The sequence below is a fragment of the Pelodiscus sinensis genome, chromosome 3 (assembly GCF_049634645.1).
Source record: "Pelodiscus sinensis isolate JC-2024 chromosome 3, ASM4963464v1, whole genome shotgun sequence".
Taxonomy (NCBI): domain Eukaryota; kingdom Metazoa; phylum Chordata; order Testudines; family Trionychidae; genus Pelodiscus; species Pelodiscus sinensis.
In genome coordinates, this window is record NC_134713.1 from 156,926,702 (window position 1) to 156,945,091 (window position 18,390).

The following is an 18,390-nucleotide window of genomic DNA, read 5'->3' on the forward strand; positions in this document are numbered from 1 at the left end:
TCCATTCAAGGTTTTTAGTTCCACAAGTGGGGATGGGAGAGGAGAGGGAGATATTTTGTTTTGAAACTTTTGTGAGGCACTTGGTTACTATTGTGATGGGACCGTAACAGATTCCTGGACAGTTCAGAATGGAACCCATATCTCAGTTGTGGTATGACCTGGGCTAAGTCACTTCATTTTTATGTGCCTCAGTTTCACCATCTATTAAACAGTGATGATATTTACATGACTCTGTCAAGTTCTTCACAATTTTTAAATATCCCTTCAATTCTGATATATAGTACCACTGCTGTATTACTCCTAAGGTGCCTGCTAGTAAATTGTGTTGAATTGGCTAATTTTTATGGAGAAACACTTCCAGTCTGAAAAGCTGAAACTGGCAAACTTTCTTTTTTTTTCTTGTACTGTATTCTAGGATTTGTGTGCTAGGTTAGGGAGAACCTGGATTAGAGAGCTCTGAAGAGTGTGGCTAAAATAAATTATTAGTTCCTCTAAGGATAGAGAGGTATTTATGACATTTTGACTGAAACTTTTCAGCTGTCAGTCATTAATTAGCCTTTAATTCCCATTTTCTAGACTGAATTTCTGAGGAATTATTTTAAAAGTTGGAACATTTGCATGTGCATGTGCAGTGCATCCTTAAAACCTGTGAATGTATGCACATAAGTATCTGATTTGTCTCCAAGTGCTGTTTTTATGGATGATAATTATGCCAGCACAATTTATATGCCAGCCTTTGGAAAATTGACCCCAGAAGTTTAACAATGTCTCTAGCCTCACAAAGGTTCTAAATGGCATCAGTCAATTTTAGCCCTCAAGTAACTGGGTGAACTCCATTAACTTAGATGCTACAGTTCTTGTTGAGCTTCAGGGATGAATGTGGCCCAGCATTTTCAAGTAAATATTTTATTTATCCCCTTGAGCAATTTCAGAGCATCAAATTATTCTGTGCAACAAAAGCAACAACTTCGACAAAAACCCCTTCCAGCACTGGTGAGAGTATGGAATAATGTGTGTTATAAACAATGTCTTCCATACAGAAGAGTTTTGAAATAATTAATATTTTAGCAATCTCTCAATCATGATGGGTCTTCCAAATATGACATGCTTTAGAAAAAAAGCCAACAATAACCAATCCAGTGCACACATATTTATTGTGTTTAAAAGGTTGCTCAGAAACAATATTAGTATTAGAGAGCAGTTGGTTTGGGGTATTTTTTTCACTTGAATCGTAAAACAGTTTAAAGATGTTTAATATTTTAAGTATTGTTATATCTAATGCTCTTTATAAAGTACAACCAGCCTGAACCCAGAAATTTGGAATTAAGAATGGGTGAAACCAAGATGGTTTTGTTTTGGCAAAAAATCATTACTTGGGGAAGTATTTTGGATCTTAAAGTCTATGTATTTTTTTTCTTTTGGAGAGTCCACAAGAAAGCAAAGGGGGGAGGAAGGCCTTCTGAACATTTCAACCTCAGTCTACTTTTTACACTGTTGACGTCTGGTGGGAGGAGAGTAAATGTAGAATATCTTTTCTCCCAGAAGCATTCAAGGACAAGATTGTCTGCTTCAGTGTTCTTCACTAGTTTATTATGCTAAAATAAGTAATAGTAATTAATACTCCTACTACTAATTAATAATAATAATGGGTCTGTGTGAGGATTTGAAGCTTTAATATATGTATTCTATGTATTCTCAAGGAGAGGCTGGGAGCAGAGGTCTGTAGTGACCATTAGTTACCTTGGCAACATTATCAGATTACTTTATCTACCATGTTATAATATGGTTGGGCCCCAGCATAGATGGGCTTCTAGCTACTTACATTAATTCCTAAATTACTTCCATTTTTTTTAAAAGTGTAGGTGATATGTCTCCAGTAAGTTAACAACTGGATTGTGCTTTTCTCTTGCAGTCATTATGTTTCTTGAAATATTCCTAACACTGGCCTTGGGGACCATCGTCTATCTGTTCCTTTCCAGAAGGAAGGAGGAGACGTTACCCATTGAAGAGGGTTGGTGGGGGAAAGGGCAGAAACCTGACTCTGAAGAAGATACAACTGTTCATCCATTTAAGGTGGAAACCACAGAAGCAGAGCTGAATGTAAGGAAACCTTTCTCCTGGGGAGAGGAGAGTATGAAGTGACAGGACAAATACAGGCAGTCTCCGACTTACGCGGGGATTTTCTCGCCCCGGATGACTGGAGCGGCGGGACGCCTGGTCCCGCCGCCTGCCTCCTCCGGGGCGAGAAAAGCTGCTCCCCGTCTCCCTGGTCTGCTGAGGGAGCCAGCAGACCAGGGAGACGGGGAGCAAAGCGGCGGAGGACCCAGGCCGGACCCGCAGCGCTGATCTGGAAGCGCCACGGGTCCGGCCCCGGGTCCTCCGCCGCTTTGCTCCGCGTCTCCCTGGTCTGCTGGGGGGGGACGCAGCTAGTGCCCCCCCCCCCAGCAGACCAGGGAGACGTGGAGCAAAGCCCAGGGCCTGTGGTAGAGCAGGTGGGGCGCTGCCGGTTGGTCCCGCAGCACCGCGTCTTGGCGCTACTGGACCAGCGGCTGAAGCAGGACGCCTGGGGCAGAGCAGCTGGGGTGCTGCCGGGTTGGTCCAGTAGCGCCGAGGAGCGGCCACGCTACTGGACCAACCCAACAGCACCCGAGCTGCTCTGCCCCAGGCGTCCCCAAGTCAGCCGCTGCTGAAACTGACCAGCGGCTGACTACAGGAAGCCGGAGGCAGAGTTGCTCTGCCCCGGGCTTCCTGGAATCAGCTGCTGATCAGTTTCAGCAGCAGCTGACTTGGGGACGCCTGGGGTTCTTAAGTTGAATCTGTATGTAAGTCGGAACTGGTGTCCAGATTCAGCCGCTGTTGAAACTGATCAGTTTCAGCAGCGGCTGAATCTGGATGCCAGTTCCGACTTACATACAGATTCAACTTAAGAACAAACCTACAGTCCCTATTTTGTACGTAACCCGGGAACTGCCTGTACATGATTTGTTTTGGAGTTATTTTAAATTAAACCAGTAACTGAATTTATAAAAGTGAAATACAGTGGTTGAAATTAAGGCCTAATGCACAGATCTTAATAGCAAGGGACTTTCCTGTGCTCTCAAAAAGTAATAGTGGATAAGTAGACTTCTGTATCCCAGTGTTTTATTTTGTTTTGTTCTCAGATGGCTGCTATCATATTAGCATATGAACCTACTTTGTGAGGTCCAGAAAATACTTCCAGAAAGTATAGCACATAAAAGTGGAATTTGATTTTAACGACCATTCCACGTTGTGCTTGCCCGTACCTCTGACTAATTATTAAGGCTGTAAATTATAAAAGATAGATTGAGGAAATGTCTTTACTCATTTCAGAAACAGATAAGAATTTCTCACCCTCTTGAGTGCCTCTTGGCTGCAAGTAAAGAACAGCACAGCTCTAGAAAATGTTCTTTAAAGTCTTTTGTAGGATGGCCCTCCTTAGCATTAAAACACTGATACCATGGTAAGGAGTACAGTGAAAATCTTGCAAGTCATAGAGATTGTGCTTGTATGTGTACGTTTCTACATATTTGGGAAGCTTGCAGTTTTATAGAGCTACTTGGTCTGCTGTTCACATGGGTTGTCCCTGTTGTTCCTTATAACAGGTTTCCATTGTTTTATTGATCGTGGCTTCTGTTACTTTTACCTTCTTTCACTTCAGGATTTAAATAGAAGATGATCTCTTTTAAATGTTCCCTTGCATGGTAAAATTGTGGGTAGATGCTTACTTGTGGGTTACCTCTAAATTAAAAACATGGTTTTGTTTTATATAAAACTATTATAAAATAACAGTCCAACAATATTAAACTATATTGGTTGGGCATAAATAGGGCCTTGTATAAACTAGGATTTAAAATTGTGATGTTAGCATGTTAACTAAGACTTTTTATATAAATCTAGCCTAGACAAGTCACTTTACCTTGCACATCTATTAAAGCCTGGAGAATACCTGGTTGTACTAAAGACTAGAGAAAGTCTGGACTTATACTTGGCCAGTTTAGTACATGCTAAAGTATACACTGCGTTGTCTACCTTAGACTTTTAGAAAGCATGTTAGCTGATATCATAGGCGTGCGCACAAAGTGTGCTGGGTGTGCCTATGCACACCCTAATGTCTCAATGGGACGGACCAAGCCACTAGTCCAGGGGCTAATCTGTCCCACACACAGTCCGCGCCGGCCCCGCAGCCAGGGGAGCGCCGAGCCGGGAGATGTCAGCCACCCACCGGACTGTGCACCCACTGCTGAAGGGGGTGGGACTAGTGATGTCAGGGGGTACGTGCATCAAGGGGAGGAGTTAGTAGGGCAGGTAGAGAGCGAGGAATTCAAAGGAGTTGTGGACACAGGATACAGGGATGGGGGCAGAGGCTTACCGAAGGGGGGGCAGTTGCCCCCAGGCACCATGCTAGAGGGGCGCTGGGCTGTGGTGGGAGCGAAGTGCACGCTGCTATGGGCCACATGAGGCTTTTGAACAGAGACCTGGAGTCGGCTCAGTGCTCCCGGCTCTAAACGCTGCGAGCGGAGGCAGCAGGGCCGGGTGGCAGCAGCGGCCACTTTAAAGGTTAGATTCCCTTACCCGGCCATTCCGTTCCTCCGGTGCCTGGCTCTGGGGGAGGGGAGGATTTGATGGGGGGTGCTCCTGGCGCTGGGGGGGAGGCTCGTTCAGGTGGAGGGGTGAGTGCACTTTGCTGGGGGGGGGCTGGTCGGGGAGGCGTGAGTGCTTTGAGATGGGGATGCTGGGGGGCCCTGACTCTGGGGAGAGATGAGTGCTTTGGGATGGGGGGGCTGGTTCTGTGCGAGGGGTGAATGCATTGGGATGCAGGTATTGGGGGGGCTGGCTCTGGGAAGGGGTGAGTGCATTGGGATGGGGAGGCTGGCTCTGTGGGAGGGGTGAGTGCATTGGGATGGGGAGGCTGGCTCTGTGGGAGGGGTGTGTGCATTGGAGGTACTTACAATTTTTTTTTAAAAGGTACTTTATAAAAAAGGAAAAACTTAAAAAACAACAAATAGTCTAGTGGCACTTTGAAGACTAGCAGAACACGTAGATGGTATTGTGAACTTTCATGGACAAAACCCACTTCCGCACATGAAGTCTACATGTTCTGTTGGTCTTTGAAGTGGTACTAGACTATTTGTTGTTTAAGATTTTCCTATTACAGACTAACTCGGCTACCCCTTCTGAAGCTTATGAAAAAAGATTGAGAAACCTTTGGGCAGGCAGGAGTTTTGGTAAAAATATATCAGACATGTACACACAGTGCCCGTTCTACCTCATCTGGTGCTGAATAATCAGCGCCACAGTTCTAAAGGAGTTGGCATGTGATAGATCCCCCCCCAAGTTTTGTTGTGGATTTTAAAAAAAAAAAAATGCTGGTGTTTTCTATAGGTCACCCACATCTCCCAGCCATAGCAGAGACTTGGGATTAACATGGCTTTCTCACCTAAGGGTAGCCCAGATCTGTGTGTTTCTTAGGGATCAATGGCCCCTGATACGCAGGAATCACCATTCGGCCCTGTGCGGCTTGCTCTGGGGAGATAAATTTCCCAGGCAGGTGGGATGTTGAGCCCAGAAGATAAATGTGGCTTCCGGTGCCTCCATGTGCGGGTCCCACCCAGAGCGTTGGGGCTTCGAGCACTGTGGTTACTACGGTCTCACGTGTCTCTTGGAGACCTTCCACCTGTCCCTGGGCCAGCAGCTGAAGCGGCTCCACAGACTCCAGCCCCGCAAACTGGAAGGCAGAAGGGGAAGGGAAGGGGGGGAAAATAGAGGAAAGGGGTGGGAGAGGAAGGGGCTTGTGCTGAGGGGAGGGGGGCAGGGCAGGAGAAGAAAGGGGAAGGCACCAAGGGACAGAGTGGATGAGAGACAAATCCCAGGGGGCCAACTGCAGACAATGAGGAAAAGGGCAGGAGGGGAGGTGTTAGTGGGAGGGGGGACAGGGTGATGCTGGGAGAGGAGAAAGTAAGGACATTGGGGGCTAGAGGGGGGAGAGGGAGGTGCTGGGAGAAGGCTTGAAAGAAGGGGTGGGCATGAGGAAGGCGGGGATGGAGCAAGGCATGTGTGAGGGCACAGGGGCATGAGGGGAACGGGGGCAGAGGGTGGTGAGGGGGTGGACATCAGGGAAAAAGGGGGCAGGGGCAGTGAGGGAAGGGGGAGGCACCAGGAGGGTGCAGGGCTAAGGGAAGGTGCAGGTGCCAGGGAATTCTGGGTGTGAAGCAGAAGGGCAGACACTTGCAGGGGAGGGACCAGCACCAGAGGAAAGAGGCAGGGCAGGTGTGTAGAGGGAGGTGTTAGGAGAGGGAATGAGGAGCGGTAGCTCACATGATCAGAGTGGGGCTACTGGAGGAGTGGGTATAGGTGGGAGAGAAGGGCTAGTGGAGGGGGGCAGGTCTCAGGAAGGCTAAGGGCAGTGAGAAGGGCAGGAGTCAGGACAGCAGAGGAGGGTGAGGGGTGGAGGGGCAGGAGGCACCAGGGGAGCTGATGGAACAAGGGGAGGAGACATGACAGCAGAGAGAAAAGGTAAAGGTTTATAAGATATTTATTAATAACTTGGGTGCCACAGTGGCACATCCAAACAAGACATATGAACTCAGTACTGGTGCACAACACAAAATTCATTCTGCTCATGGGAGGAAACTCTTAGAGGGAACACTTCCCTCAGCCTCTCCGCCCCCAAGTTAACGTCACACACACTGGGTTAATGCAATTGCAGGATAGTTGTATGAGGGGGGGTTGGTGGGGGCCAAACTAATCCCTGTTGGTAGGAGAATGGTGGGAAAAGTCCTTAGTGGGGGGGTCACATAACACCTTTTACTTCTGATCATGAGTTCATCTTGCCCCGAGAGTGTTACCTCCTGAGGCGTGGCTAATGGGAGTCAGGGGATGTGGCTAATGGGGCCAAGGGCATGGTTAATGGGTCAGGGGTGTGGTTAATGGGGTCAAAGAGTACATTTAAAAAAATTCTTTTGGTGTACACCCTAATGCAGTGTTTCCCAATTGGTGCTCCGGGGAACCCTGGGGTTCCGCGAAGCAAAACTAGGGGTTCCACCAGGAGCCGGCACTCCCCCGCCCCCTCTGAAAGAGAGAGAGAGCTGGATAGCCAGCAGAGGCATGGGCGGCGAGTTGTATGGGCTTGTGGTGCCCATGCTCCACCAATATTTGGAGCTGGAGCAGCCCTCCCCCACACTGCGCGTCATCCCACCCCGGCCCAGAGCATCTCTTCCCCAGCCCTGTCCCTGGCCCATCCCTGCCGTGCGCAACCTTCACTGAGCTCCCCCTTGCCGGCTGCTGCTGACCTGCACGGTGTGCTCAACCCGTTGGGCGGGGAGACGCCTGGGCGTGACGTAACATCACGGCCCAGGATTTTAAAACTGCTGGGCGCTGCGTTGCGCTGCACAGCTGAGTTGTGGGTTTGGAGTCCGGGGACGGAGCGCGGACTCCAGCCCCACAAAGTGGAAGGCAGAAGGTAGGGGAACGGGAAGGGCTGGGAGAGGAAAGGGCTTGTGCGGAGGGGGAGGGAAGAGAGTGGAAGGCACCAAAGGGACAGGGTAGAGACAAATGCCAGAGGGCCAAGTGCAGACAATGAGGAAAAAGGCAGGAGGGGAGGTGTCAGTGGGAGCGGGACAGGGTGATGCTGGGAGGGGAGAGGGTAAGGGCATTGGGGGCTGGAGGGGGAGGTGCTGGGAGGAGGCTTGAAAGAAGGGGTGGGCATGAGGAAGGCCGGGATGGAGCAAGTCATGTGTGAGGGCATAGAGGGGCATGAGAGGAACGGGGGCAGAGGATGGTGAGGGGGTGGGCATCAGGGAAAAAGAGGGCAAAGGAGGTAGGGGCAGTGAGGGAAGGGGGAGGCACCAGGAGGGTGCAGGAGTAAGAGAAGATGCAAGTGCCAGGGGATTCTGGGGGTGAAGCAGAAGAGCAGACACCTGCAGGGGAGGGACCAGCACCAGAGGAGAGATGCAGGGCAGGTTTGTACAGGGAAATGTTAGAAGAGGGGATGAGGAGGGGTAGCTTACATGATCAGAGGGGAGGAGAGAAGGGCTGGTGGAGGGGAGCAGGTCTCAGGAAGGCTGAGGGCAGTGAGAAGGGCAGGAGTCAGGACAGCAGAGGAGGGTGAGGAGTTGGGGGGCAGCAGGCACCAGGGGAGCTGATGGAACAAGGGGAGGAGACATGGCAGCAGAGAGAAAAGGTAAAGGTTTATAAAATATTTATTAATAACTTGGGTGCCACAGTGGCACATCCAAACAAGCCACATGAACTCAGTACTTGCAAGCTGTGCTTTTGTACAAGGGCATCTATGGCAGTGTGGATGCTCTCTTGCCCAAGAAAGTGTTGATGGCCATTTTAGCCATAGGGCTTTCTTGCGCAAGAAATTCACGTTACCTGTCCACACTGGCCTCTTGCACAAGAACAGTTGCGCAAAAGGGCTTATTCCAGAGTGGGAGCATCATAGTTCTTGTGTAAGAAGCCCTGATTTCATACATGAGAACGTCAGTTTACTTGCGCAAGAACACGTGGCCAGTGTAGACAGGAAGCAAGTTTTTGTGCAAGAGCAGCCGCTTTGGTGCAAGATCGTGCCAGTGTAGACACAGCCAAGGGGAGGGTGGGAGGGAGGCAGGTGCAGGGAACCAGTGCTGACTCAGCATGTCTGCATGGTTTGGGAGAAGGTGCAGGGAAATTGAGCTCAGCTGGGTTGCAGAGTGGGGAGGTCCAGGGAGCTGGGCTGGGCTGGGCTGGGCTGTAGGGTGGGAGTGTGTGTGTGGGGAGCTCAGAGTGGCTGCAGAAGGAGGAAGGTGCTGGGAACCGGGGCTAGACTCAAGGGGAGGGAGGGGCAGGGAATCGGCGCTTGGCTCAGCAGTTTTGCGGGGCTTGGGAGAGGTGCAGGGAAACAGGGCTCAGCTGTGCTGTGGGGGAGGCATGCAGGGAACCAGTGCAGGGCTCAGCTGGGCTGAGGTGGATGGGGAAGGGCATATGGAACAGATGGGCAGCTCAGCTGGGCTGTGAGGGGCTGCAGGGAACTGGTGCTGCACTCCCTTGGATTGTGGGGGATGGTTTTGGGGGAGGTGCAGGGAACCAGCAGGGGTGGGCAGCTCAGTTGGATTGCAGGGGATAGAGGTGCAAAGAAGCCTAGTGTGTGTGTGTGGGGGGGGGGGAACCAGGAGCCCTGAAATGACATCCCCTGGTCCAAAAATCCCTCATCTGGGACCAGTCAGGTCCAGAGGGTGTCAGATCAGGGAGGTTCAACTCCTACCCAAGTCCCCTCCCTGTCCTGGCCCCAGCACCCTGCCTCACACCCCAGGACTCAGCACCACCCTGACCCTGGCTCCAGCACCCTGCCAGTCACCTTAGTGCCCAGCAGGACCATGTCCTTGACCCCAGCACCCTGCCACCTGAGCCAGCATCCTTCCACCCAGCAGCACCCTCTCCCCAGCTCCAGCACCCACTTTCACTCTGTCCCCTGCCCCCACCAGCACATTTGGGACCACATTAGTGAGGTTTGGGGTTTTTTGGAGGGTTTCTTTGCATCTCACTTGTGTGGCCCCAACTGACTCAAAACAGGTTCCTCACCCCTCTCATAAATAAAGACAATGTTAAAACCTTTTGGCTACGTCTAGACTGGCCCCTTCTCCGGAAGAGGCATGCAAAGCAGGCAAGTCAGAATAGGGAAATCCGCGGGGGGATTTAAATATCCCCCGCGGGATTTAAATAAACATGGCCGCCGCTTTTTTTCCGGCTTGGGGAAAAGCCGGAAAAAAGCGTCTAGACTGGCGCAATCCTCCGGAATAAAGCCAGTCTAGACATAGCCTTTGAGTTTGACTTAATATTTTATTTAAAAATGAAGCCTGGCCAACAAACCCCCAGTTGGGTTCAAACCCCTATCTCACTGCAGCATCATAACACTCCTGCACCACCTGGCCCCAAATCTGAGCCTATCATACACTGGAACCCCCTGTCCTGAGCTTCTTACATCCCCAAACTCCTGCATCCCACATCCTCAGTCTTCTGCCACAACTCTCCTGCACCATCCACACATCACAAATCTGTGTCCTGAGCCCATCATACTCACAATCTTCTTGCCCTGAGTCCCTCACATATCCAGCCCAAACTCCTGTATCCTCACATCCACAAGCCCTGGCTTGCTCAGCATCCCAGCCTTCCACCTGAGCCCAACACTCCCCAGCCTGGAGCCCCCTCCCCAAGCCAACATCCCCTTCTCCTGCTTCCAAATTCCCTCCCAGAGCTTGTACTTCTCACCCCTTCCCACCCCCAAATCCCTCGTTCCACCCCACACCTCCTGTCTCAACCTAGTGAGAGTGTATAAGGGCTGGGGATAGCCAGTGATGGAGAGGAGGGGAACAGAGCGGATGAGGCCTCAAGGAAGGAGGGTGGGGGGGGTCTTAGGGAAGGAATGTGATTTTCATGCACTGGTGGGAATTTTCCCTCACCCCCCCCCCCTTTTTTTTTTTGGTTGACAAACCTAGGGGTTCCTTGAAATTCTGAAAAGCTGAAAAGGGTTCCTCAGCCAAATAAAATTGGGAAACACTGCCCTAATGAAATGTGCTACACACGCCTATGGCTGACATCACAACTTCAAATTCTTGTCTAGGCAAAGCCTAACAATTCTGTGAATATGTGTGTATACCTCCTGTTAGCTGCAGTTGGAGTTATCCATATGCATTGACATCAGAAAAAACTTCCCAGGTCAAACTCCCCATAGTTGCAAATAGGAAACATCTTTTGCTTCATACAGGCTGCATGTCTCTGTTGAGTGATTATTCGTTGACTATATCATGTCTGTAGCATTGTATGTGAGCCCTGAATCCACATTAGGAAGCTCTCTTTTGTGGACTTGACAAATCCACCAAAATAAATCTTCTGGGAAAATGTGCAGCTCACTGAACCAGAGGAATAAGAAAAAGAGACGGTGATCCATGTGTGGCGGGATTGCAGGATTTGGCTCCAAGGGTGGGATTTTCAAAAGTTCCTAAGCAACATAGAGCACAGGTGCCATTGAAAGGTTTTGAAAATCCCACACACAAGCACCTTATTCAGTACCCAAGTAAATGGAAAAAGGAAAGTATCAGCATGACACAGAACAGGAGTGAGCACTGCAAAGGATATTCTTTGATCGCCTGCCCATCGGATCCTAGAAAAGACTGTTCTCTTTTCCTGTGGTCTGACTGAAGAAGGACAACCATGACAGTTTGACAAATATGTTATTGTCAGGGAAAAAGGGGGGCGGCATCCATGGGGGCTCAATAAGTACATCAGCACTGCAGTGAAATACACAAGTATCACAGGAGTTTTTATTTTCACTCCAGTTACTATTTTTCTGGCAGTAAACTAGGCAAGGTGCCAAGCAAAAAAACACATAGGATCTATAGTATCTTTGTCTTATTATCCTTCAACCTCTTTCTCATCTTGTTTACTCTAGGATTTATTTAGAAGACTTGATCAGGCTCGATTCACTGAACCCCTGGAGAACAGTTGCTTCCAATATGGATTTAACTCCATTTATCTCCGGAAGGTCGTCTCCTACTGGAGAAATCAGTTCAACTGGAAGAAGCAAGTGGAAGTTCTCAACAAATTCCCACAATTCAAAACTAAGATTGAGGGTGCGTGGCTGTGCCCTAAAAAGAGCACATGATAAAATTTAAAGATCACATCTAGTCTGTTGGAATCATTTCAGTGCCATTTAAAATTGGCCAGTTGTAAAGCCTATTTCTAAAAGGTTTATAATGAAAATTCCAGCAAATACTGATTGGGGATGTAAGTGAGTAGTCAACTATTCAACTACCTGATAAGCTTACACTTATTGATTAGTCAAATGGAGTTCTTGACTACTTGCTTCCCCTCCTTGCTGCCTCTGTATGAAAGGCAGCAAAGGGTGGGGGAAACAGGAGCCTCTGTCTGCAGCCAGCCTGGGCCACCGTGAACAGAGGCTTCTGGACCCGGCGTGAGCCCGGGACCAAGCAGTCTCAGCTCGCGCCAGTCTGGGACGCTGCACCTCTGCATTTTAAATGTAGGAAGAGCCCAGCAGCTCTTACTACATTTATAATGCAGAGCTGCAGTGGTCCTGAGCCAGCTAGCTTATTTTATTTATTTATTTATTTATTTATTTATTTAAATACATCAAAGGGGACCTCTTGAAAGTGCCTTTTTTAATTTCAGCCCATAAATGCAAGTTGTTAGAAATGGAGCAATTGACCGTAAGAGACATCCCAGATTTGTCCAACTGAGACAGGGTCATTTAGTGGTTAGAACTTGGTGCCTCTATTTAAGCACTGACAGTGTACTTTTATCTTGTGTAGCATCCAGCAAAGATATGTTGCCTTAAAAGGGACTTATAGTCTAAAAATTATACTTGAAGAAGACCAAGGCATGATACTCCGGGAAATGCACTAGGAGTAATTTTCATGTGAATAGTTGATATTAAGATAGATAGCAGAACATGATAAAAAAACAAGTTCAAATATGTAGAAATTCAGACTCCTGCATTCCATTCCTGCCACTGACTCATTGTCTGACTTTTGATGAATTACTTAACATTTGTGCTTCATTTTGGCAGTCTGTTGGAAATAATTCTTGCCTTCCTCAGTTGGCTGTTATGAGGCTTATTTGACATTTGTAAAGCACTTTCAGATACTTAGATGAAAGGTTCCATAGCCAGGCTGGTTATAATAATTACCGTTTTTACAATCATCAGAAATACTTTATGAACAGATTTAGTTCTCTATGATTGGTTTTAGAAGCACTTTTTTGCCTATTTTATTTAATTATTCATTTATTTTTACAGGCCTCGAAGTCCATTTTGTTCACGTAAAGCCTCCCAGCTTGCCCGAGGGCCGTTCTGCAAAGCCACTGTTAATGGTTCATGGTTGGCCTGGCTCAGTCTATGAGTTTTACAAGATTATCCCTCTTTTGACGGACCCTACTAGCTATGGCCTGAGTGATGAACATATTTTTGAGGTCATTTGCCCATCAATTCCTGGCTATGGCTTCTCGGAAGCATCACACAAAAAAGGTATTTTGTGAGTGGATTAGAAACTATACCAATAGAGTAGACAGCCTCCTTGTGGTAAAGTAATCCTTAGTGACTCATGCATTTTCCATAGTAATTTCATGTTCTATTCAAAGTAGGAGATACTATGTTAATAATAATATAGTTAAATAATTTATTTTACAGATAATAAGGCAGTTCCATGTGGTGTGGAGAAATCAATGTGATTTTAAAATGACTTAGTTTTAGGGCCAATGTATAGATATTTATTTAAAACAGAAAAGGGTTTATAAAAGTTAATATGAAGAGAAACCTTGTGAAGTAAATGAAAAACACAAACAACCCCTCCTCTCACAAATGGTGAATATTTTTAGTTGTAACTATTCCATCTAGTATCTTTAGTCAAGCTCAGTTAAGAACAGAAAGTAAGCAAACAGCATAAATGGTGAAAAATAAACTAAAGCAGTTAAAGGATAATGCAACTAAAAATATATTTTGGTAATGTCATTTCAAACACATGTAGAAACAAGATACTATTGTACCTTGGAGGAAGAAAGCAGAATTTAATGACTGTCTGTTAGTTCAGGGGCATGGGGCCTCTAAAGAAGGGAATAAGGGCAGTCCTTATCAGTTCAGATTGTCTGCTGTGTTCTGTAACAGGGGGTGCTGTCATTTATCAATTAGAGCACAAAGTGTTAATTCATCTAGTCAGCTTGAGGAGGAGGCAAGAGAAAAGGGAAGTTTGTTTGGCCTTTGATAGTTGGGCAAGTTCTCTGATTATGTATATAGGTGTGATTTATGTTGGCATCAAGTTTATGGACTGACACAGTATGTGTATATTCTGAAAATGATCCAAGGCATGGCAATGGAGCACTGGATCACTATTGAGCATTTGAAGTTTCCAGCTCTGGCTAACCTGAAGTTTTCTCCTGCTTGTGGGAATATGTTGGAGTGGCATCATATATATAGTAGCCCAGTGTCTGAGAGTCTGTAACACCGAAATGCTGGCAGTTCCCTCTGGGCAGTGCTGTTGCCTGAAATGCTGGCTGTTCCCTCTGGGCAGCCTGTGCTGCATGGGGAGGGCGGTGCCCAAACAGCCGCCTGCGCCACTTGCTCCCCTGTGGCGGCCTGGCTGAGCAGTGCAGAAGTCAGCCGAGTGCCATGGTGGGAGGTGAGGGGAGGCGGGGCGGTGATGTGTGGCATGTCAGTGGCTCCAGGCCCTGCCCCCTGGCCGTGAACGTCACCACCCCGCTCCCTTTCGCCTCCCGCTGTGGCGCTCAGCTGACTTCTGCACTGCTTAGTCAGGCCGCCGCGTTTGGGCTCCGCACTCCCCATGCAGCATGGGGAGCGCGTAGCCCAAACGGCCATTTGGACTCCGCGGTCCCCCGAGTGAGAGGCAGGAGGGGAAGGAGAAGTGAAAGAGAGAGACAGAGAGAGAGGCAGGAGGCAGAGGAGAGCTGAGAGAGAGAGAGAAGAGGAGGAGGGGAGAGAGAGAGATGGAGCGAGAGACTGGAGGCTCAGGAGAGAAGACCGACATGGAGGAGAGACCTGAAAATCCCGTTTTATGACGGGCTAATTGGCTAGTTGCTCAAGAATACCCCTTAGAGTCCAGTTTACAGCAGCATTATAGTCTCCAGGGAGGCCACCTATCCTGTGGCAGAGCATATGCATGGGGAAGGTTGACAGGAAATGGATTGGGTTCTCTCCCCTCTGGTTTCTGCTCCGTGTCCAGAACCCTCTCTAGCTCTCGCCTTAATGGGGTGAAGGGAGCCCCCATGGAACAGTGTCACTGGGGGGAAAGCTAGGCCAGGGAAACTGCTGTTCACCTCCTAGGACTTTGACAGTCACCATCTCTAAAAGAATAGTGGCCATTCAGTGTGGCAGTTGGTAACTGTTAGTTCCTTTTTTTTTTCATAGGCTTTAATTCTGTGAGTGCTGCCTGCATATTTTATAAACTGATGCTCAGGCTGGGATTCCACGAGTTCTATGCTCAGGGCGGTGACTGGGGCTGGCTGATTTGTACCAACCTGGCCCAGATAGCTCCCAGGTGAGTATCCTTTATGAATGTAATGCTTGTGCTTGTGAGGGTCTCCTGACTTATCTTTAGCTGGGCAGTGTGTAATTTTCCCCTATGTTGCTTTGCACGTGGTCCTGATCTGGATCACCATTTCTGTTCAGGTCCTGGGCTTTGCTTAAATAAAGATGGCCAGTTGTGTGACACTTTTGGCATGGCTGCACATCACGTCTATCAAGGGACCCAGCAGGTGTAACGAAAGAGACTTTTGAACCCTTCCCTCTGGAGTTGAGTCCAGTGGACTGTGCAGTAAATATTATCCCACTGAACGGTGAAACTGATCAAGCTGTGTACCCATCATGCAGTTTGAACCTGAAAAGTTGAGGGGGGGTAACTATGCTTAGAGCTACAACAGAACCATGTGATTGGAACTAGATAAAATGCACCTAGTGCATTAAATTTATGGATTGAAAATACTTGTAATTTAGTTTCCAAGTACGGTTTTTGTTAATTTGTATTTTTTATTGTGTTTAGCCACGTGAAAGGCCTTCACTTAAATATGGTTTCAGTTACGAGCATGAGATTTACCCAGATGCTGTCCATCCTGTTGGGACGTTATTTCCCAGGACTCTTTGGTTTCCAGGATGAAGATGTCAGGCGGATGTTTCCTTTCTTGAAAAAGGGACTCTTTAGGATCTTGATGGAGAGTGGCTACGCTCACATACAGGCTACAAAGCCTGACACTGTTGGTAAAAAGACTTATTACTGTAAAAGTTCAGAGCACGCTCCTGCAGCAGGACTGGGTTTCTGCAGGACCCACTGCTGTAATAGTGGGACTGGGTAAAATATACTTTGTTGCAGGCAGGATTGGGTGGACAAAAAACACAGACTGCAGTAATTTTAGGGAACACATTTTAAAACTTCTAATATTTAAATTTAAGCAAGGGCTAGAAAGAGATTTGATGTCTATTATATCAGGAGTCAAGTATTTGTACATGATTTAAGCAAGGTTTGATGTAATAGGGATGCAAAGTCTCTTCCTACCACCACATTCCCAGGAAGGAGTGCAGTCTCTCAAGATATTGCATCAGGTATTACACTTGATACTAAAAACAACCATGTTTATTATTACACCAATGTATTATTCCCCATAAACTATCTAATTCATTCATTTCTCTAGGCCACTTTGATAAATGTCCAGGAATTGAGAGTGGGAGACTTAAGAGCTACAGTGCTCACACACTGGAACAGCTCCAACAGGAAAGATTGAGACCTGCCCACACTATCCCCTTCGCCCAGTAGTTAGCACATCCTCCGTGTGATGAGAAACCTAAGTTTAAGAAATTGTTCCACATCATGCTGAGGGTGGTGGAGGTTGAATCTAAGTCTCCCACATCCTGAATGAATCCTCTAACCCCTGAACTAAATGTTTTGTGGGGAGGAGGGATTGCATCACTTCTTCTTGTATCTTTTGTGTAAGTTACAAATGCACTCAGATCACATCTACCAGATCAGGCCCCACTGGCAAGATAAGCAGGGAATGACAAATTTGTAAATACTGCATGGCTGTGTCTAGACTGGCCAGTTTTTCCAGAAAATCAGCCGCTTTTCTGGAAAAACTTGCCAGCTGTCTACACTGGCCGCTTGAATTTCCGCAAAATCACTGACTTCCTACTGTAAGAAATCAGTGCTTCTTGCGGAAATACTATGCTGCTCCCGTTCGGGTAAAAGTCCTTTTGCGCAAAAGGGCCAGTGTAGACAGCCCAGATTTGTTTTCCGCAAAAAAAGCCCCAATCACGAAAATGGCGATCGTGGCTTTTTTGCGGAAAAGCGCGTCTAGATTGGCACGGACACTTTTCCGCAAAAAGTGCTTTTGCGGAAAAGCGTCTGTGCCAATCTAGACGCTCTGTTCTGAAAAGGCATGAGTTAAGCACAAGTAAGGACTTGAGCAGCTGTACACATAGTCATAGGTAGGCACCTTGGTGACCTTAGTGGTGGAAATTTAGGAGCTTACAGCATTAGGCAGGAGCTGATCAGGGGTTTGTGGATGGCAGTGGACTAAATGTTGGACTTAGAAGTGGTAATTGTGAATCCCACTCTAAGTGCTTCCATTTAAAATCACATTTTGTAACTGAATGGGTCAAATGACTCCAGAAGATGGAATAAGACATCATGGCTACGTCTACACTGGCATGAATTTCCAAAAATGCTTTTAACTGAAAAGTTTTCCGTTAAAAGCATTTTCGGAAAAGTGCATCTAGATTGGCAGGATGCTTTTCCGCAAAAGCACTTTTTGCAGAAAAGCGTTCGTGGCCAATCTAGACGCGGTTTTCCGCAAAAAAGCCCCGATCGCCATTTTCGCGATCGGGACTTTTTTGCGGAAAACAGTACTATGCTGTCTACACTGGCCCTTTTGGGCAAAAGTCTTTCGGAAAAAGACTTTTGCCCAAACGGGAGCAGCATAGTTTTTCCGGAAAAGCATTGATGATTTTATATGAGATCGTCAGTGCTTTTCTGGAAATTCAGGTGGCCAGTGTAGACAGCTGGCAAGTTTTTCCAGAAAAGCAGATGATTTTCCGGAAAAACTTGCCAGTCTAGACACAGCCTTACTGTATTCAGTTACATTACAGGAGATTGAGTTCACTAAAAACATTGCAATGCTTTTTTAAAAATATAGCCACAGAAATTATTATTGAATAGTAATAGCTGTTTTTAAGAATGCTGCTTTTTATAATTAAAATTGTTACCTCGAACTAAGAGTCCACAGTGCCCAGAAAAAAACTCTGGTTTACTTTCAGAGATGCTGTTTTTAGAAAGTTATAAATGAGTAATTACATTATTTTGTCCAATTCACTTTTTAATTTAAATGTAATTACATTTTTTTAAATATATGTACAAAAAAGCCAAACATAATGTCTATGCATGAACTTCTCATAATACATTAGCTATTTGCAACTTAACCTTAGCTATCGTTAAGTCACTAATTAAATTATGGTAAAGGATAGCTGATGGACTGACAGGCATGCAGTTGCCAGCTCTGCTGCTCCTGCTGGGGGTTTGCTGACTACCGAAAGTCTTGCTTCTACAAATCGTCTATTATTTGTTGGAGTGGAATTTCAGCCTGTGAATCACTGGTAATTTGATGGCTCACATGTTGCAGAGCTGGAGCTGGGGCATTATTTGAGTTGTGGGGAAAGAGGAATACAGGCAGTCCCCGAGTTACTTGGATCCGCCTTATGTCGGATCCGCAGTTACGAACGGGGTTTTTCTTGCCCCAGCGGACGGGAGCAGCGGGACGCCCAGATGCGCCGCGGTCCCTCTGCCCGCGTCCTACGGGGCGAGAAAAGCTGCTCTGTGTCTCCCT

The 18,390-nt window shown here is 47.3% G+C and overlaps 1 protein-coding gene across 5 annotated transcripts in view; it reads left to right on the forward strand.

Moving 5' to 3' along the window:
• The window catches only part of EPHX1 (epoxide hydrolase 1), a 70,217-nt gene that overhangs the window by 36,608 nt on the left and 15,219 nt on the right, over positions 1-18,390 (forward strand). For 4 of the 5 annotated variants that reach the window (XM_075925294.1, XM_075925293.1, XM_075925296.1 and 1 more), the window contains 5 exons: positions 1,913-2,100; positions 11,447-11,627; positions 12,809-13,036; positions 14,930-15,059; positions 15,561-15,775. In XM_075925294.1, coding sequence (XP_075781409.1) covers positions 1,918-2,100; positions 11,447-11,627; positions 12,809-13,036; positions 14,930-15,059; positions 15,561-15,775 — 937 coding nt within the window. In that variant the 5' untranslated portion in view covers positions 1,913-1,917. The remainder of the gene's footprint in view (positions 1-1,912; positions 2,101-11,446; positions 11,628-12,808; positions 13,037-14,929; positions 15,060-15,560; positions 15,776-18,390) is intronic. The other variant, XM_075925297.1, reaches the window with a different exon arrangement.